Below are 17091 nucleotides of genomic sequence, written 5' to 3' on the forward strand. Positions count from 1 at the left end.
GGAGGCTGAGGCAGGAGAATGGCGTGAACCTGGGAGGCGGAGCTTGCAGTGAGCCGAGATTGCGCCACTGCACTCCAGCCTGGGCAACAAAGTGAGACTCTGTCTCAAAAAAAAAGAGAATTATACATGTCACTGCTGGATGTTGTGGGTTTTTTCTTTAGGATTAAGTGAAAAACAGTCTGCTTTAATTGTCTTCCTTCAGTGTAAGCTTCCATACATGCGGGGAAATCTCTCCATTGATACTGAATGGTCTAGGTGATATGTTCATAACACGTCAGAGCCTTGTGGTAGGTAATATGCAAGGTGTGCTTTTTCAACACCTAATTTGTAACTGGGCGGAAATTTTCTCTTTTTTTTTTAGACAGAGTCTTGCCCTGTCGCCCAGGCTGGAGTACAGTGATGCAATCTTGGCCCACTGCAGCCTCCGCCTCCTGGGTTCAAGTGATTCTCCTGCCTCAGCCTCCTGAGTAGCTGGGATTACAGGCACCTGCCACCACGCTCAGCCAGTTTTAATATTTTTAGTAGAGACGGGATTTCACCATATTGACCAGGCTGGTCTTGAACTCCTGAGCTCATGATCCTCCCACCTCGGCCTCCCAAAGTGCTGAAATTACAGATGTAAGCCACTGTGCCTGGCCTGAACTGAAATCTTGAATGTGTTCAGTAGGTATCTTCTTACCCAATCATTGGCCATATCTGGTAACCTAAAAACTCCAAAGGAATTCTGACTGCGTCAAAAAACCATACTGAGGCTGGCTGTGGTAGCTCATGCCTGTAATCCCAGTGCTTTGGGAGGCCAAGGTGGGAGGATCACTTAAGCCCAGCAGTTCAAGTCCAGCCTGGACAACATAGCAAGACCCCATCTCTACAAAAAATGTTTAAAATTAGCATAGTGTGGTGGTGCACACCAGTACTCCTGCCTATAGTCAGGACACTGAGGTGGGAGGATCACTTTAGCCGAGGAATTCAAGATTGCAGTGAGCTATGATCACGCCACTGTACTCCAGCCTGGATGACAGAACAAGACCCTGTCTCCAAAAATAAAAATTAAAAAAAAATGTTAATAAAAGCTGTAGTGGGATAACTGCATTATATGAACCGCTGAAAATGCGACAAAAGCGCAGCACTGGAACCTGCTGTTTGTTCTTGCAGACCACACCTGTAGCTTCATTCACTGCAGGTAAGAAAGGTTAAAGAATCCTAGGAGTGCTAACATTGTAATTCAAAAAAAATTTTAAAGTCCTTGCTTTTTCATTTAGATTGCCATCTGAGAGCCTAAAAGTGCTTTGAAGGCCGTGTGGCAAATTCCTAAGTGGCAATTCATTATAAAATCACCCTTAGGACATTTCTGCTTCCCTCAGATACTAATAAGAATCTTACGCCTCCAGTTGGGAAGTTAACTCTAGGAATGAAGACCTCAACAAAAAGTTTTTGACTGGCTGCTGGTAGAGAGACTTAAACAAAGGATTTCTCCAACAAAGTTGTGCAATCATACTACAGATGTATCTTGTTTTTCCTGTACCTTTTTTTTTTGTCCCTCTTGACCGCCACCAAGACTGTTAGACTGTGCCTCTTCCCAGCCCACTATGTATCAGGGTCCTCCTTCCATCCTGCTAGATGAGTAGGCAGATCTGGGCCTGCCTCTTTTCCTGAGACCTCCATCCTTAACAGCTGAGTCATTCCTTTCACAAGGGTCTTTGCTTTATTTATTCTCTCTGCTCTCCTGTTCCCAAATGCTTTTCTTTTTTTTTTTTTTTTTTTGAGACGGAGTCTCGCTGTCACCCAGGCTGGAGTACAGTGGCCGGATCTCAGCTCACTGCAAGCTCCGCCTCCCGGGTTCACGCCATTCTCCTGCCTCAGCCTCCCGAGTAGCTGGGACTACAGGCGCCGGCCACCACGCCCGGCTAGTTTTTGTATTTTTTAGTAGAGACGGGGTTTCACCGTGTTAGCCAGGATGGTCTCGATCTCCTGACCTCGTGATCCGCCCGTCTCGGCCTCCCAAAGTGCTGGGATTACAGGCTTGAGCCACCGCGCCCAGCCTCCCAAATGCTTTTCAAAAGCCTCTTCCCAGTTTCTTCTTTTCTTCTGTAACCTATTTTTATTTTAAAGACAGGGTCTTTGTCACCCAGGGTGCAGTGCAGTGGTGCAATCACAGCTCACTGCAGCCTTGACCTCCCAGGCTGAAGCGGTCCTCCCGTCTCAGCGTCCCAAGTAGCTGGGACTACTGGCATGTGCCACTACACCTGACTTTTAAAAAAAAATTTTTAATAGAGACGAGGTCTCACCATGTTGCCCAGGCTGGTCTTGAACTCTGGGTCTCAAGTGATCCTCCCACCTCGACCTCCCAAAGTGCTGAGATTACAGGCTTGAGCCACCACACCTGGCCTGAGAACTGTCTTACTCCTGCCCTGCTACTGATGCTTTGCCTGTTTTTACTCTCTCTTTAGGTATGTAGGAAGCTTTAGAAATTTACACACCTGCTGTGAAATACCAAAGGTTAAGAACCCCCACAATAAAATGTAGATGAGAGATTGCCCCTCCACTGCCTTCTTACAGTCAGCCCATAGAGTGGGCCCCATGAACCACTAGGCGTCAGAAGAGAATGGTCTATGTGGTTGTTTGAACTAATCTGAAACTCTTCAGTTCCTTTATATGAAGTCCTAAAGGTGAGAGGCGAGGAAGGGAGAATCTGCACGCTGGAGGAAGAGAAGTTGTTTCCTCTTTGATGTAAAACATAACTGCAGTTCTTCTCAGTGCAACTTGCAGAGCAACTCTGAGTCTACATAGATAAAAAGGGAAAGAGGTGGTTTTTCCAGCACATCTTCTGAGGTCTGATCCCATCTATCCTTTCTTTGTAGGTACTTGGAAGTTCTGGTAAAACATACACATGTTTGGCTTCTTGTCATTACTGTTCATGTCCTGCATTTGCCTTCTCAGTGCTACGGAAGAGTGACAGCATCCTGGTGAGGACGGGGAAGGCTCTTCCCACTGTAGTTGAATGTAGAGAGAAATTGGCCTTACTTTGTGGTTTAACTGTTCTACAAAATGGGAATCTTACTACATGTTGAAACAAATGGTAGCTTTTTGTCCTTGACTTCAGTTAAGTCATCTCTTAGGGGTTTAGCCTCTCAAAATGCAATGTCATTTTTAGAACTACATCAGTTTCCTGAATTTTTATTTAAAAGATCATGAGTGAAGCTTTGAGAAGGAAAAAAAGGGGAATTAGATGGCCCCATAAAAATATGAACTGAAATTTGATGTTGGCAACTTTGCATATCCTACCTTCAGCCATGTCGTATATCTTTGCACTGCCTGTAAGACAGCCTGACACCACACTTGACCTTCACATGGGGCATGAGTACCTTCACCTATTCCTTTAAGCCTTTGCCAATTTCATCAGAGTCCAGACCATGAAGCAGAAACGGGACATAATCATACACACCTTATTCCAAAGGGAAAAACGCTACCTTCCTGAAAGCAGGCAGCTATTTTTTAAGTCTTGCCAAAGAAGCAAATAATGGTGTCCACTCCATTCTTCACTTCTTTTACACTGTTAACTTCTTAAACATCTTGGGACCTGGCTGGCAAGTTGGGTATACCATTGTACAAGAGGCCACATTCATAACTGATGTGCCGGAAGTTTATCTCAACTGCAAGAGACAGGATTGAACCAGGGCCTCTTCAAGATCTAAAGCTGTGTTCTCTGACATCAGCTGCAACATAATCATCTCCCCAGAAGCATGTATGGGCCAATATATGCAAGAGTTTCGCCACTACTCCCCGCCCCTCAACCCCAGAAGTATAACACAGTAGCTAAGAGAGTAGCCTAGACTGATGAGCATGTGGGTGCAATACCTGTCTTCCTAGGGAGCTGTCAGATTTCAGTGAGGTAATCTGTGAGAAGCACTTCACAGCATAGTGCCTCAAGGAATGTTAACCATTGCTGTGACAGCTTTCTGAAGGCAAGGAAGAAATATCACTTAGGACTAAAGTGAGGAGCGCAGCTAGTCTTGGTTTTCACTATGGGTTACATACCTTGTGCCTGATGGATCTAAGCCATTTTCCAAAGCAGCAGGCAAAGTAGGTCTGTCTTTGTCCACTCTGATTTCTAAAGAGAATACACCTGTCTCATCATCTTTATCTGCAGTTTTTATTTATTTATTTTTTGAGACGGAGTCTGGCTCTGTTGCCCAGGCTGTAGTGCAGTGGCGTGATCTCGGCTCACTGCAACCTCCACTTCCTGGGTTGAAGCGATTCTCATGCCTCAGCCTCCTGAGTATCTGGAATTACAGGCGTGCACCACCACGCCCAGCTAATTTTTATATTTTTAGTGGAGGTGGGGTTTTGCCACATCAGCCCGGCTGGTCTTGAACTCCTGACCTCAAGTGATCTGCATGCCTCAGCCTCCCAAAGTGCTGGGATAACAGGCATGAGCCACCATGCCCGGCCTGTCCGCACTTTTTAGATAATCAGTTAGAGACCCTGTAATCTGTGTGCTCTAGTCTTTTCCTGCCAAATAAGATGGTAATGAGAAATCTTGGTTAGACTGGCCAGCCCCGGCCCTGCCTATTTCTAATAGGTGTGTGTGTTTTATATTCCAGTGCAAGCATCTCTTGGCAGTTTACCTTAGTCAGGTTATGAGGACTTGTCAGCAGCTAAGTGTCTCCGACAAGCAGTTGACTGACATATTATTGATGGAGAAGAAACAAGAAGCATAAAAGGTACAGATTGAGCATCCTTTCAAAATAGAATCCTGTCAAGAAATGCATTTAAAATGTCATGATTCACAAGGAAAAGAGGTGAAATAGATCTTCAGACACTTTACTGTCCCTTTTCCCTCCAGGACTGCAGGAGGTGCTATGGGTTGGAGCCGTGGGCTGTGGAGGGTTTGCGTATGATTAGAAGCTCTGTACCGTCTTCTCAAGAAAAACCCTGAGCCAGTCTCTGAGGTGCTTGGGTAAAAAATGTCCCTGGATGGAATCAAGATTTTAAATTCAAATAAAGCCTAATATCATGTTGTGTCCACATTATTTAGCCTTTTTTTTTTTTAAAGACAGAGTCTTACTCTGCTGCCCAGGCTGGAGTGCAGTGGCATGATCTCAGCTCACTGCAAGCTCTGCCTCCCAGGTTCATGCCATTCTCCTGCCTCAGCCTCCCGAGTAGCTGGAACTACAGGTGCCCACCACCACGCCCTGCTAATTTTTTGTATACACACAGTTAAATTATTTTACTTAGTAAAATTTTCACACTTTGGGTTCCAAGAACTTAACAAAACTTCAACTTTGGAGAGAAGCAAAATTCCCTACCTAGATGTAGAAGGCAGAATTTGGTAGAGGAGGAATCTCATTTCACCAGTTTCTTCCCCATGGGTAGTTTTCTGTATATGGGAAGGAATGGAGCTTAAAATTATGTGATGAAAATTTGACTTATGAGAATATCATTTCCCTAGATTAATACAGCAGTTTCTTGATTGAATAATTACGCTTTTTTTTTTTTGAGATGGAGTCTCACTCTGTCACCCAGGCTGGAGTGCAATGATGCAATCTGGGCTCACTGCAGCCTCCACCTCCCAGATTCACGTGATTCTCCTGCCTCAGCCTCCCGAGTAGCTGGGACTACAGGCACGTGCCACCATACCTGGCTAATTTTTGTATTTTTTAGTAGGGATGGGGTTGCACCATATTGGACAGGCTGGTTTTGAACTCCTGACCTCATGATCTGCCCGCCTTGGCCTCCCAAAGTGCTGGGATTAGAGGTGTGAGCCACCGTGCCCAGCTGAATAATTATACTTTTAATTTTTGAGATTACCTTCCTAGGAACAAGTATACATTTTTAGTACAGCCAACTTTTATTTTTCCATTGCCTCTAAGTTAAAAAATATTTGCATTATAATAGTTCACAGTGTTTCACAGTAAAGTAGTTTCAGTAATTTTCTACCATAAACAAGGCAGACTTTTAAAAACAAAAGAGTCTCTTAGAATCCATTCAAGCTGTCAGCATCATCCACACAGTAAAAGCAGCTGAATAGATCATAAATATATTTGTCAACCCTTGGAGCCTACTAGTGACACATACGTATTAGCTAGATACGTGGTGGCTCCAGAGAAGTGCTCAAGAAAGGCAGTCCATGTCCTTGTGAGGTGTAGCTATCTTTCACAATGAGAATAAGCCAGCCGTGTCCTCTTTGTTTCCTGTGGATTTGTATCTTCTCCTGGAAGAGGTGAGAGCCTACATCATAGGCCCACACTGAGAGCAGGCTGTACCCCAGCCTGACCATTCCCACTCTTGACATCTGCTTGGCAGAGAAGATACCTGGAGATAATTTTGCGAAAAGTAGAGCGGAAGTCTCGGTTCCGGTAAGCATAGACAATGGGATTGACAACTGAATTGGCATGTGACAGAAGAATGGCCATGTTCATTGCCCACTTGGGCTTATTTTTACCCTGAGCAGGCTGGAAAAGAGTGACACAGTTAACAGCATGCACTGGTAGCCAGCACAGGGCAAAAATCCCCACAATCATGGCCAGTGACTTGGCTGCATGGATCTCCCGCTGGAGGGTAGTCCTCGAGTGGTCCATCAGCTCAGTGCGCTGAAGCTGCCTGCAGGCCACCATGAAGATCTTGATGTAGATCACCAGCATTATAAGCAGTGGGGGCAGAACACACCCAAAGAAATTGAAATACACCATGTAGCTCATGGGGACCACATTCTCAAAGAGACACTTCACGAGGCAGCAGCTTTCATTTGTGGTTCTATCCCAGGGTTCTGTGCAGTTGGTGGCACTGTCTTGACTGTTCCACCCCAGGAATGGAGTCAATCCGATGCCAAAGGCAAGGACCCAGAGGACAGCAATGACCCCTCTTGCTCGGGTCCCAGTGACCAAACTTTTATACCTGTTTAAAAGAACACCATCTGGTTATGGTCAGTTTATAGTGCTCTGCAACCACAATCCAAGACCCCACCTCCTCTTTATTTCCATGACCCTTTAACAACCTCTGAAGTTCACCCTCCAGGGCACTATGGCCTTTACCCTCAACACTAAAGACATGCAAGCAGGGATGAGCAGCTTTGCTCTAGCAAACTAAATGAGATCTTCATTCTTGACTTAGTAACTCCTTTCTGTTTAGTGACAGAGGATGGCCAATGACAAGAGGTGGAGAAACCTTAAGGGGGTACTGTAAGTCCTCACTTAACGTCCTCAGTAGGTTCTCGCAAATTGTGACCTAAAGTATATGTCATAGGAAGTTAACTCTTGTTTGTGTTGTTAAGTTTGGCCTAAAGCTGCCTCCTTACGTATTTTAAATTCAGCCTAAAGGTTTCTCTGTACATCGTGGACTCTTAACAAGTGGGGGTGTAAACAGACTAGCCTGCACTCATGCCAGTCCCCAAGTTTTGACCAATCAGATTTGGCCAACTGTTCGAACCGTGTTCAAATAGGGTAAATGCTGAGCTATAACCAGTCCAGCTGTTTCTGTACCTCACTTCCATTTTCTGTACATCACTTTTTCTGTCCATCGCTTTCTTTTTCCTGTCCATCAATTACCTTCCACCACATGACTGCACTGGAGTCTCTGAGCCTACTCTGGCTCAGCAGGCTGCACAATTTGTGAATCATTCTTTGCTCAGTTAAGCTCTTTTAAATTGAATTCAGCCGAAGTTTTTCTTTTGACAGTATCAACTGTGGTAAAACTGGCTTTGTTATACAGTGCATCATTTTGCTTCAAGTCACAGCTTCCAAGAACCGATTGACTTTCTATACTTCCTAATTACCCAGGTACCACCCTCTGAGTCTAGGTCTTCCATAAGGTATTGTTCTAGGTCAGCAGTCCCCAACCTTTCTGGCACCAGGGACCAGTTTCATGGAAGACAGTGTTTCCACAGACCAGGGGTGGGGGTGATGCATTAGATTCTCATAAGGAGCACACAACCTAGATCCCCTGCATGCCCAGTTCACAATAGGGTTCAGCTCCTATGAGAATCGAATGCTGCCGATCTGACTGGAGGCAGAGCTCAGGCGGTAATGCTTGCCTGCCTGCTCACCTTCTGCCGTGTGGCCCAGTTCCTAACAGGCCACGGACCAGTACTAGTCTGCGGCCCAGGGGTTGAGGAACCCTGTTCTAGGTGCTTGAGATACACCAGTGAACAGAGCACACAGAGATTCCTACTAAATTTTAAGACTCAAGAGTCTAGCGGGGGTAAACATAATAATAAACAAACACAAGTTAGTAAACAGTATGGAGATGTGTGTGGTATGAAAAATGAAAAAACAGTAAGAAAGATCAGGATGGGCAGGGCTGCAGTTTTAAAGAGGCCAACATCATGGATAAGGTGACACTTGAACAAAGGCCTGAGGCAGTAAGCACTGGAGTCAGCACCACCTGTGGCTCCAAGCACGGATCTTTCTGGCTTCCCACAAACACCACAAGAGATTTACCTAGGACTATGGGCAGAATCATTTCTGAATATCTCTGCAGACTGCTGGAAAACAAGAGTCTGGCAATGCCCCTGTCTACTGAGAAAATTTGGGAAATAGCAAATATTAAAAATTTTTGGTCCTCTTTAAGCCATTAGATCAGGAATTTGAGACCAGCCTGGGCAACATGGTGAAACTCCATCTCTACAAAAAAATACAAAACTTAGCCAGGCAGGGTGGTGTATATCTGTGGTTCCAGCTACTCAGGAGAATGAAGTGGGAGAGTCAGGATCACTTGTGCCCAGGAGGTTGAGGGTGCAGTGAGCTGTGATTGTGCCACTGCACTCCAGCCTGGGTAACACAGCAAGACCTAGTCTCAAAAAAACAAACAACAAAAAGATGCTAGAAACCACTGTTGGGGATACCAGTACAAAGGGACAAGGTACTAGTCCTTAAGAGGTTGACCAGTATCCAGTTGAGGGATACGACATGTATCAGATAAGCAGGCTCTGTGACAAGTGAGAATGGCCACCTCTGCCTAACAGGTGACCAAGAAAGGAAGTGACCTTATAAGAGCAATATACCTAATATACTTTTTAGATATTTTGCTATAAACTAGTCTATCCATAGTTTATAGCAAAGGTATAAATTTTGTTATTAACAACTGGTCCATAATACATATGTAATGTATAAATGAACATAATGTAATGTATTAAGTAAATGAAATAAAAATCGTCTGTAATCTCTGGGAAAAAACTGGGAAATAATTTGACTGACATTACCTGAAGACTTGCCTATTTATTTCCTTTACCTGCAGTGTAAGACGTACACTTCCCAGCATGGCCGCAGAGCCCTCCAGCCTCAGCTCCACACGTCCAGTGTCTGCCATTGTTGACCAGTGGCTCCCTCTGGCTCATGCTATTCTCAACATCAGACAAAGCATGTGTTGCTCTTATAAGGTCACTTCCTTTCTTGGTCACCTCTTAGGTAGAGGTGGCCACTCCCATTCTCCTGCCCCATAACTCACTTGTCATAGAGCTGGCTTATCTGATACCTGTGGTATCCCTCAACTGGAATGTCAACCTCTTAAGGACTAGGACCTTGTCCCTTTGTATTGGTATCCTGAGGACCAAGCACAGTGCCTGGCACATAGTATGTTCTTAATATGGCCATTACAGGCCAGGCATGGTGGCTCATGCCTGTAATCCCAGTACTTCAGGAGGCCGAGGTGGGTGCATCACTTGAGGTCAGGCATTTGAGACCAGCCTGGCCAACATGGTGAAACCACGTCTCTCCTAAAAATACAAAAATTAGCTAGGCATGGTGGTGGGCACCTGTAATCCCAGCTACTCAGGTGGCTGAGGCAGGAGAATTGCCTGAACCTGGGAGGCAGAGGATGCGGTGAGCCGAGATCGCAACATTGCACTCCAACCTGGGCGACAGAGTGAGACTCCATCTCAAAAAAAAAAAAAAAAAAAAAAGGCCATTACAAATACATTCATCATTTATTATCTGACTTTATTAAGCAGCTTTAAAGAAAGACTCCACTTACTAGGAATACTTGAAGTTGCAGCCTGGACAGGCAGAAGAACCAGTAGTTTGCTGAGGAAGTTAACTGAGGTCTTGCCTCATAATTTACAATGATCTCTAATCTTTTCTACTCCCTCTTAGCAACAGGCAGCTCAATCATGGGCCCCTGTACTACAGAGGACCTGCTGGGCTCAGTTTTTTCACTGAAATTTTCTTGGCCAGTGAATCCATCTGTTTCCCACCTCATTCAGGAATGTAAATTTCTTCCTTAAAAAAAGTTGTTCTTTGCCACTGCCTCACTGGAGGTGTGAACAACACAATTATTCCCTGCAGCATAACAAGGAAGCCTCCCAAAGGTGGAGCACTAAGAATCACAGAACTTCAGGTCCATGAGGCAGCCCATGCAGCAGCCTGCCCTTACTCCTCCTTTGTTCACAGGACTAAGCTGTATCGAGTACAGCGGGTAACAGATCAGCTCTGGGGGATGAACTTATGTCTGGGATAAGGAAATGATGGCACTTCCATTCTCACGATTGGTCTAGCGGATCCATGAAGTGGTTCTGGCCAATGAGACATACAAGGACATCTGCTAGGGGACCTCCAGGAAAGATTTTACTTCCTGATGAAGAGAGAGGGACCCACGAGGAGGGCTCTGCCCCATGCCCATCCTTTTCTGCTTTTGATGCTCTTGTGGAAGGGTGTGATGCCTAGAGCTACAGCAGCCACACTGTGACCACGAGGGACAAGCCTGGAGACAAAGCTGATTGCAAAGCAGAAGACAACAATAGAGCTTGGATCCTTGATGACACCTTTGAACCACCTGACTAACCCTAGAACCATCATGGCTCCGTATTCTGGTTTCAAAAGATAATTAAATGTTTTGATTGCTGATAACACTGTGAAGTACTCTGTTAACGCAGCCAAACTGGAGAGGACTTTTATCTTTCTAGTCCAATCTCTCTTATTTCACAAATAAGAAAAGAAAACAAAGAAAAGAAAAACAAAGCTAATACACAAACCAAAGACCAGAAGCTAAATCAGTACTCACAGGCCTATGTTCCTTGCACTATGTCATGCTGCCTCTTTTTTTTTCCAAAGCAATATTATATTTGGAGTACCCTGTACATAGAGGCTCATTCATGGGAGTGGCTTCCCACGAGCGTTCAGAACAACAACTGGAATCCACCCCATCTGAACTTCTCATAACTGCTGGATCCTACACATGTGCAAAACTGTCATGCCTTGTCTTGGATAAGGAAAAGCAGCTAATTCAATCAGTGGGGCAGCTGGTCACTGCCTTCTCTGTGAACCTCCATCACCACCTCTCTCTTCCCGGTTGGTTCATTAGTTTATTCGAAGAGTTTTTCGTTTGTACCACACATTCTGCCAGGCACTGGAAACACAATCACTGCCCTCGTGGAACATAAGCTAATGGGAAAGACATAAAATAAGTAAACATATAAATCTGAAACTATGAATTGGGATGGGTTCCACCATACCAAAAAGAATTGGATGCGCTGATAAGAGAAAAATGGAGGCCTTGGATACAGGATGTCAGGAAGGCCTTTCAGGCAGAAAGGTAAAGGTTGAGGAGTGAGAAATTTGAAAAGCAGAACATTCCAGGCAGAGAGAACAGCATGCACTAATAAGGCTTTCATGCAGGAAAATGAGCCCAAGATGAGGCAGGGGCCAGTTCATAGGCACCAGGACCCATGGAAGCCTTAAGCAGGGGATGGTACTGATTTATGTTGTAAAAAGGTCACGTGGCCAGAGTACGGAGACTGAATTTTAGGGGAGCCAGAAGAAAAGCAGAGAGATCAGCTAGGAAACTATTTCGGTAGTTGACTCGAGAAAACGTTGGCTTGGGCCAGGGTGACAGCAAAGATGATGGAAATGGATATACGCTATGGAGGCAGAACCAACAGGTCTTGAAGATCGATGGGTGCAGGAAGATGAAGACTGGAGGATGATTCCTTAGGGTTTTCCCCTTATGCGTTTGCATTTCCTGAAAGAGAGGATTAAAGGAAGAGTGGGATAAAGATCAAGAGAATGGTGGATGTGCTCGTACTGCTGAAAATGATCAGTAGAGAAGATGCAGGAAAAAGGGACAGATTATTATCATTATTTTATTTTATTTTTAATTATTATTTTTTTTTGAGATGGAGTCTTGCACTGTCGCCAGGGCTGCAGTGCAATGGCACGTCTTGGCTCACTGCAACCTCCGCCTCCTGGGTTCAAGCGATTCTCCTGCCTCAGCCTCCTGAGTAGCTGGGACTACAGGCACCCGCCACTACGCCTGGCAATTTTTTGTATTTTTAGTAGAGACGGGGTTTCACTGTGTTAGCCAGGATGGTCTCTATCTCCTGACCTCGTGATCCACCCGCCTCAGCCTACCAAAGTGCTGGGATTACAGGCGTGAGCCACTGTGCCCGGTCAAAGGGACAGATGATTAAAGGAGATAAGAATGGGAGGAGGTGAAGGATGCAGGGTCCAGGGCACGTGGGGAAGGACACTTCCTCAGCTATAGTGGAAGGACAAGAACAGCACCAGTACACGGAGTGGGACAGTTGAGTCGTGAGAAGATGGGCCAGAATCTCCTTCAAGAACTGCTGTTACCTCAGAGAAGGATGGAGAAAGTCATCAGTTGAGGTAGGGGAGGAACCACATGACCAAACCCCAAGTTTTGTTGACAGATGCCTGCAGACCCTCCCCCAGGTGTCCGGACGACTGGCACGGCTACCACCGCCTACACACCCGCTCTTTGGGCAGCTCTGGGCTGTGGACCTCTCACATCTCATCAAACTACGCCTCCTAAGGTGAGAGCTGCTATCTTCAGTTTACAGATGTGGAAGCCACAAGGCTCAGAAGGGCTACCTCATGTGCCTGCTGCTGCTAAACTGCAGTCAGGACACAGACCTCGTCTAATCTGATTCCAATTTCACCCCAAACGGCCGTTTTCCTGCATAGCAATCTACAGCTCTTCCATGTTCATCTCACAAATTCCAGCTCCCTCCTCTGCCTGACCACACAGCCATAAGTCAGCGGCTTGAAGGCTTGAAGGAAGGGGTTTCTGCCACCCTCCTGGGAGGCAGTCCTCAAGGACAGCAAAAAGAGGCGTGCTGGAGGACATAACCAGACCCCTCAGCACAACCTCTGTAGGAAGCGGAGTGTTCTCTGCGATGTTACGGTATGTGTGTACAGTCACCTCACAGTATGTACACACGGGGTTGGTTGCAGGACCCCCACGTATGCCAAAGTCCTCACATACTTAGGTTCCGCAGTTAGCAGCCTTCCGTATACGTGGGTTTCACATCCCAGGAATACTGCATTTTCAGTCACATTTGGTTGAAAAAATCCAGCACAAGTGGACCTGCGTAGTTCAAACCTGTGCTGTTCAAGGGTCAGCTGTGTTGGCTTTGGTCTGCAGTTCCTGGCACATAACTCCCATAGCCGTTGTTACTTCTCCCCAGACAGGCCATGATAACTAAAAATATATATCTTCCTCTGTCTTTCTGTCTTGGAGCTGTCCATAAAGAAATTCTCTGACCTACGTTGTTTGATTGTGACTCATAAGACCCGCATTTCAGAAGGGGTCCTGCCCCTCCCCTAGAAGAAGGCGCACAGGCCAAGCATCGGAACAGATAGGTTTTGCTGAGTTTCCCCATTCAGCCTGTCAGTCTGAGATGATGCCCTTTTCATCCACTCACATTTCCACCTGGTTGTCCATGCTTGAGTCATGTCTATCCCATGAAGAATCCAAAAAAGGGCTACGAGGAAATGGTACGGAGAGCTTCAGGACAGCCAAACACATGGAGGTTCCTGAAGGGTGGTGCACCCAAGGAGGGCATGGAAACGCCACGCTCCTCCTCACACCTCACCTTCTGTATCTCTTCATCTATGTCCTTTGTAGTATCATTAAAAACATTTTTTTATATATATTTTTTTGAGACAGAATCTCGCTCTGCACTCCCAGGCTGGAGTGCAGTGGTACAGCTGAGGAAGTGTCCTTCCCCACGTGCGCTGGACCCTGCATCCTCCACCTCCTCCCATTCTTATCTTCTTTAACCATCTGTCCCTTTGGCCGGGTGTGTTGGCTCACGCCTGTAATCCCAGCACTTTGGGAGGCCGAGGTAGGTGGATCACCTGAAGTCAGGAGTTCGAGACCAGCCTGGTCAACGTTGTGAAGCCCCGTCTCCACTAAAAATATAAAAATTAGCCGAGTGTGCTGGCGCATGCCTGTGATCCCAGCTACTCATGAGGCTGAAGCAGGAGAATTACTTGAACCCAGGAGGCAGGGGTTGCAGTGAACTGAGATTGCACCATGGCACTCTAGCCTGGGCGACAGAGCAAGACTCCATCTCAAAAAAAAAAAAAAAAAAAAAAAGGCAAGCGGGTGTCCCCGCACTGGGCAGGACACTGGAAGGAATGCCTGGGGACTCTGGCATCTCAGGAGGGCTCTGGTAACTGCCTGCCATCCTGCCATGTCCTCTCCTTTCCCACTTTCCTGCTGGGCCTCTGTCCTCTCCCCAGGCCTCTCTCCCTCCCCGGCCCCACCCCTTGCTGCAGACTCTGCCTCCCTCCCTGCACTCCAAACACCCTCAGGTCTGCATGCGCATGTCCATCTTCCCAAAACATTCCTGAAGAGCATGGGCTACGTCCTTCCGTTCACCAGCCCGTGGCAGTCACTGCTCTGCTGCAGAGGTCACTGAGCACTGCAGTGAGGCCAGGGAAGCAGGACAGCCGCCCCAAGTGTAGGAGAGTGGATAACAGGCGACTGAAAAGTGAACACAGGAAACACAGGCAGCTTTATTATTCTAAACAAGGCAGAAACAATCCCAGCCTTGGCAGACCCACACAAAAGGGGGTTCTGGGAAAGTCCACACTCCGGGAAATGACTATGCCCCACCACTGTGTACGGAGCTGTGCTCTGATCCATCCATTCGTCTTATAAGGAGTTCATTAGCTAAGGAGATTGATAGAAAAACAGTCACATGGAGGGAATCAACAAAAGGAAACAGCGTGAACACTGAGGTTACATAAGGAAACGGGGAACCGCCAAGGCCTGCATAACAAGCGCTGGCCTATTTCTGGGGCAGGGTCTCCCCCTGCTCTGGCTCTGTGGCCCTCAGCTCAAACCAGGCTTAGAAATCAATTCCTAGTTCTCAAGGTGCTCCTAGTATAGATCAAGGGCAGCTACCTGGGGAGTGACATTGAGCCTGGCCAGTCCAGCCACAGGCTGAATGGAGCCTGAGCTTCCCATCAGAAACACTGGCCCCAGAACCCGCCTCCAAGTTGCTGCCGAGGCTTTTAACGTAAGACGGAATGTGTACAAAGCACTTTATAAACGCAGATGGCTAAGTAAATGCACACAGAGTTCTACTGTTGCTTCTTAAAAGTGTTTCCTGTTTGTTTTAGGGACGTTTCTTCCCTTTATAGTCTATCTAGCTCACAAGTTTTAAATTCCTCTGAAATACATACATTTCTGCTATAAAGCAATATATGCATTCTTAGAAAACCTCATGTTATCTTATTGCACATAATTAACAGGACTTCTGTGAAACATGGGGCTAGAGCAGACAACTCAAACCTACAAAACGTTGTCACTAGAGCACTAACAAAATCTTTTGGGCCACCCAGGCAGGCAGCTCAGTGGGGTGAGAGGCTGCCACCGTGGGTATTAAAACTGCACCAAAAGAGTCAAATAGAAAGCCTGGCAAACTTTAATTAGAGCAAGGCTGACAGGTGCCAAGACAGTGCAGATGAAAAAGGAGTTCTAGGCCGAGGCGGGCGGCTCATGAGGTCAGGAGATCGAGACCATCCTGGCTAACACGGTGAAACCCCATCTCTACTAAAAATACAAAAAATTAGCCGGGCGTGGTGGCTGGTGACTTGTTTTTCTAAGACCACCAGAGCGAGCACAAAAGAACCAGCAGGTAGGCAAGTGTAGGAGCAAAACTGCAAGTTTATTTTGGTAACCTAAGGTGTGGGGAAGAAGTCCGACAGAGTCGGCCGACAGAGTCCCCCCCTTCTTTGCCGGAGGCCGACAGACTTCTTCCCCACACCTTAGGTTACCAAAATAAACTTGCAGTTTTGCTCCTGACCTTTGCCTACTTGCTGGTTCTTTTGTGCTCCCTCTGGTGGTCTTAGAAAAACAAATCAGCTGGCGCCTGTAGTTCCAGCCTGGGCGACAGAGCAAGACTCCGTCTAAAAAAAAAAAAAAAAAAAAGGAGAAAGGAGTTCTGAGCCAGGGGGCTGTTACTAAGTGGGGCCTGGAGGCAGTGTAGCCTGCCACAGCCAAGACCCCAACAGGCTAGGATGTGGCTTTCTACGGGAGTGCCAGCTGCAGGCACTGGTTTTTTCTTGTTCCCAGGAGCCCACAAGGCTGACTGCGGCAGAGCAGTCAGAGGGCTTTTTCCTTTCCTGCTGAAGATGGTCATTCTCCTCTCCCTATTCCATCTCCTTTGCCTAGGCAAAATCACAGGTGAACCAAAGTAGTGTCTCCATTACACCAACATCCTTCCCCTGCTCACCTGCCACGCATGAATTAATTCACAGTACAGAAGTTCACATGGAAACGGAGTAGCTTATCTGCCCCTGAGCTCTCAGGGCAGCTCATGACCGCCCAGAGCACCTCTTCCGTGTACCTACCACATGACTGCATTTTCTGTCTCTTTCCACTGAAGGATGAGCTCCTCCATGGAACAGACTCACAGCTGTATCCAAAACACCTAACACTGCCTGGCAAGCAAATGGTGAGAGAAAGCCCGAGTTTATAAGAAGGGAACAGAACCCCGCCTTCTTAATCAAAGAAATGTGTGGAACACCCACTTTTGGGACTTGGGAGTTCTAAATAAAGCAAAATATCAAGTGCGTGAACACGGTTTCAGCTTCAGCTTCAGCTTACAAACCACTAGAGGCTATCTATATAAGAGGGTATATTGTTATGACGAGCCTCTGAGCAGCCTCCCATTTTTCAGATCTCCCATGGGACCAAAATATAAAACTTTTTCTGTTTGTTTGTTTGTTTTTGAGATGGAGTCTCACTCTGTCGCCCAGGCTGGAGTGCATCTCGGCTCACTGCAAGCTCCGCCTCCTGGGTTCACGCCATTCTCCAGCCTCAGCCTCCTGAGTAGCTGGGACTACAGGC

The 17091-nt window shown here is 46.6% G+C and overlaps 2 protein-coding genes across 3 annotated transcripts in view; one reads left to right on the top strand and one right to left on the bottom strand.

The window, feature by feature from the left end:
• The window catches only part of ZSWIM7 (zinc finger, SWIM-type containing 7), a 22766-nt gene extending 17736 nt beyond the window's left edge, over positions 1-5030 (top strand). Inside the window, exons 4-6 of one of the 2 annotated variants that reach the window (XM_011957964.1) lie at positions 2859-2963; positions 4602-4721; positions 4844-5030. In XM_011957964.1, the coding sequence (XP_011813354.1) occupies positions 2859-2963; positions 4602-4718 (222 nt within the window). In that variant the 3' untranslated portion in view covers positions 4719-4721; positions 4844-5030. Of the gene's footprint in view, positions 1-2858; positions 2964-4601 lie in introns of both variants that reach the window. The other variant, XM_011957965.1, reaches the window with a different exon arrangement.
• A 795-nt stretch (positions 5031-5825) lies between these two features.
• The window catches only part of ADORA2B (adenosine A2b receptor), a 33107-nt gene continuing 21841 nt past the window's right edge, over positions 5826-17091 (bottom strand). The window contains exon 2 of the mRNA XM_011957974.1: positions 5826-6894. Coding sequence (XP_011813364.1) covers positions 6234-6894 — 661 coding nt within the window. The 3' untranslated portion in view covers positions 5826-6233. The remainder of the gene's footprint in view (positions 6895-17091) is intronic.

This window comes from Colobus angolensis, unplaced genomic scaffold (assembly GCF_000951035.1).
Source record: "Colobus angolensis palliatus isolate OR3802 unplaced genomic scaffold, Cang.pa_1.0 Scaffold452, whole genome shotgun sequence".
NCBI classification, from domain to species: domain Eukaryota; kingdom Metazoa; phylum Chordata; class Mammalia; order Primates; family Cercopithecidae; genus Colobus; species Colobus angolensis.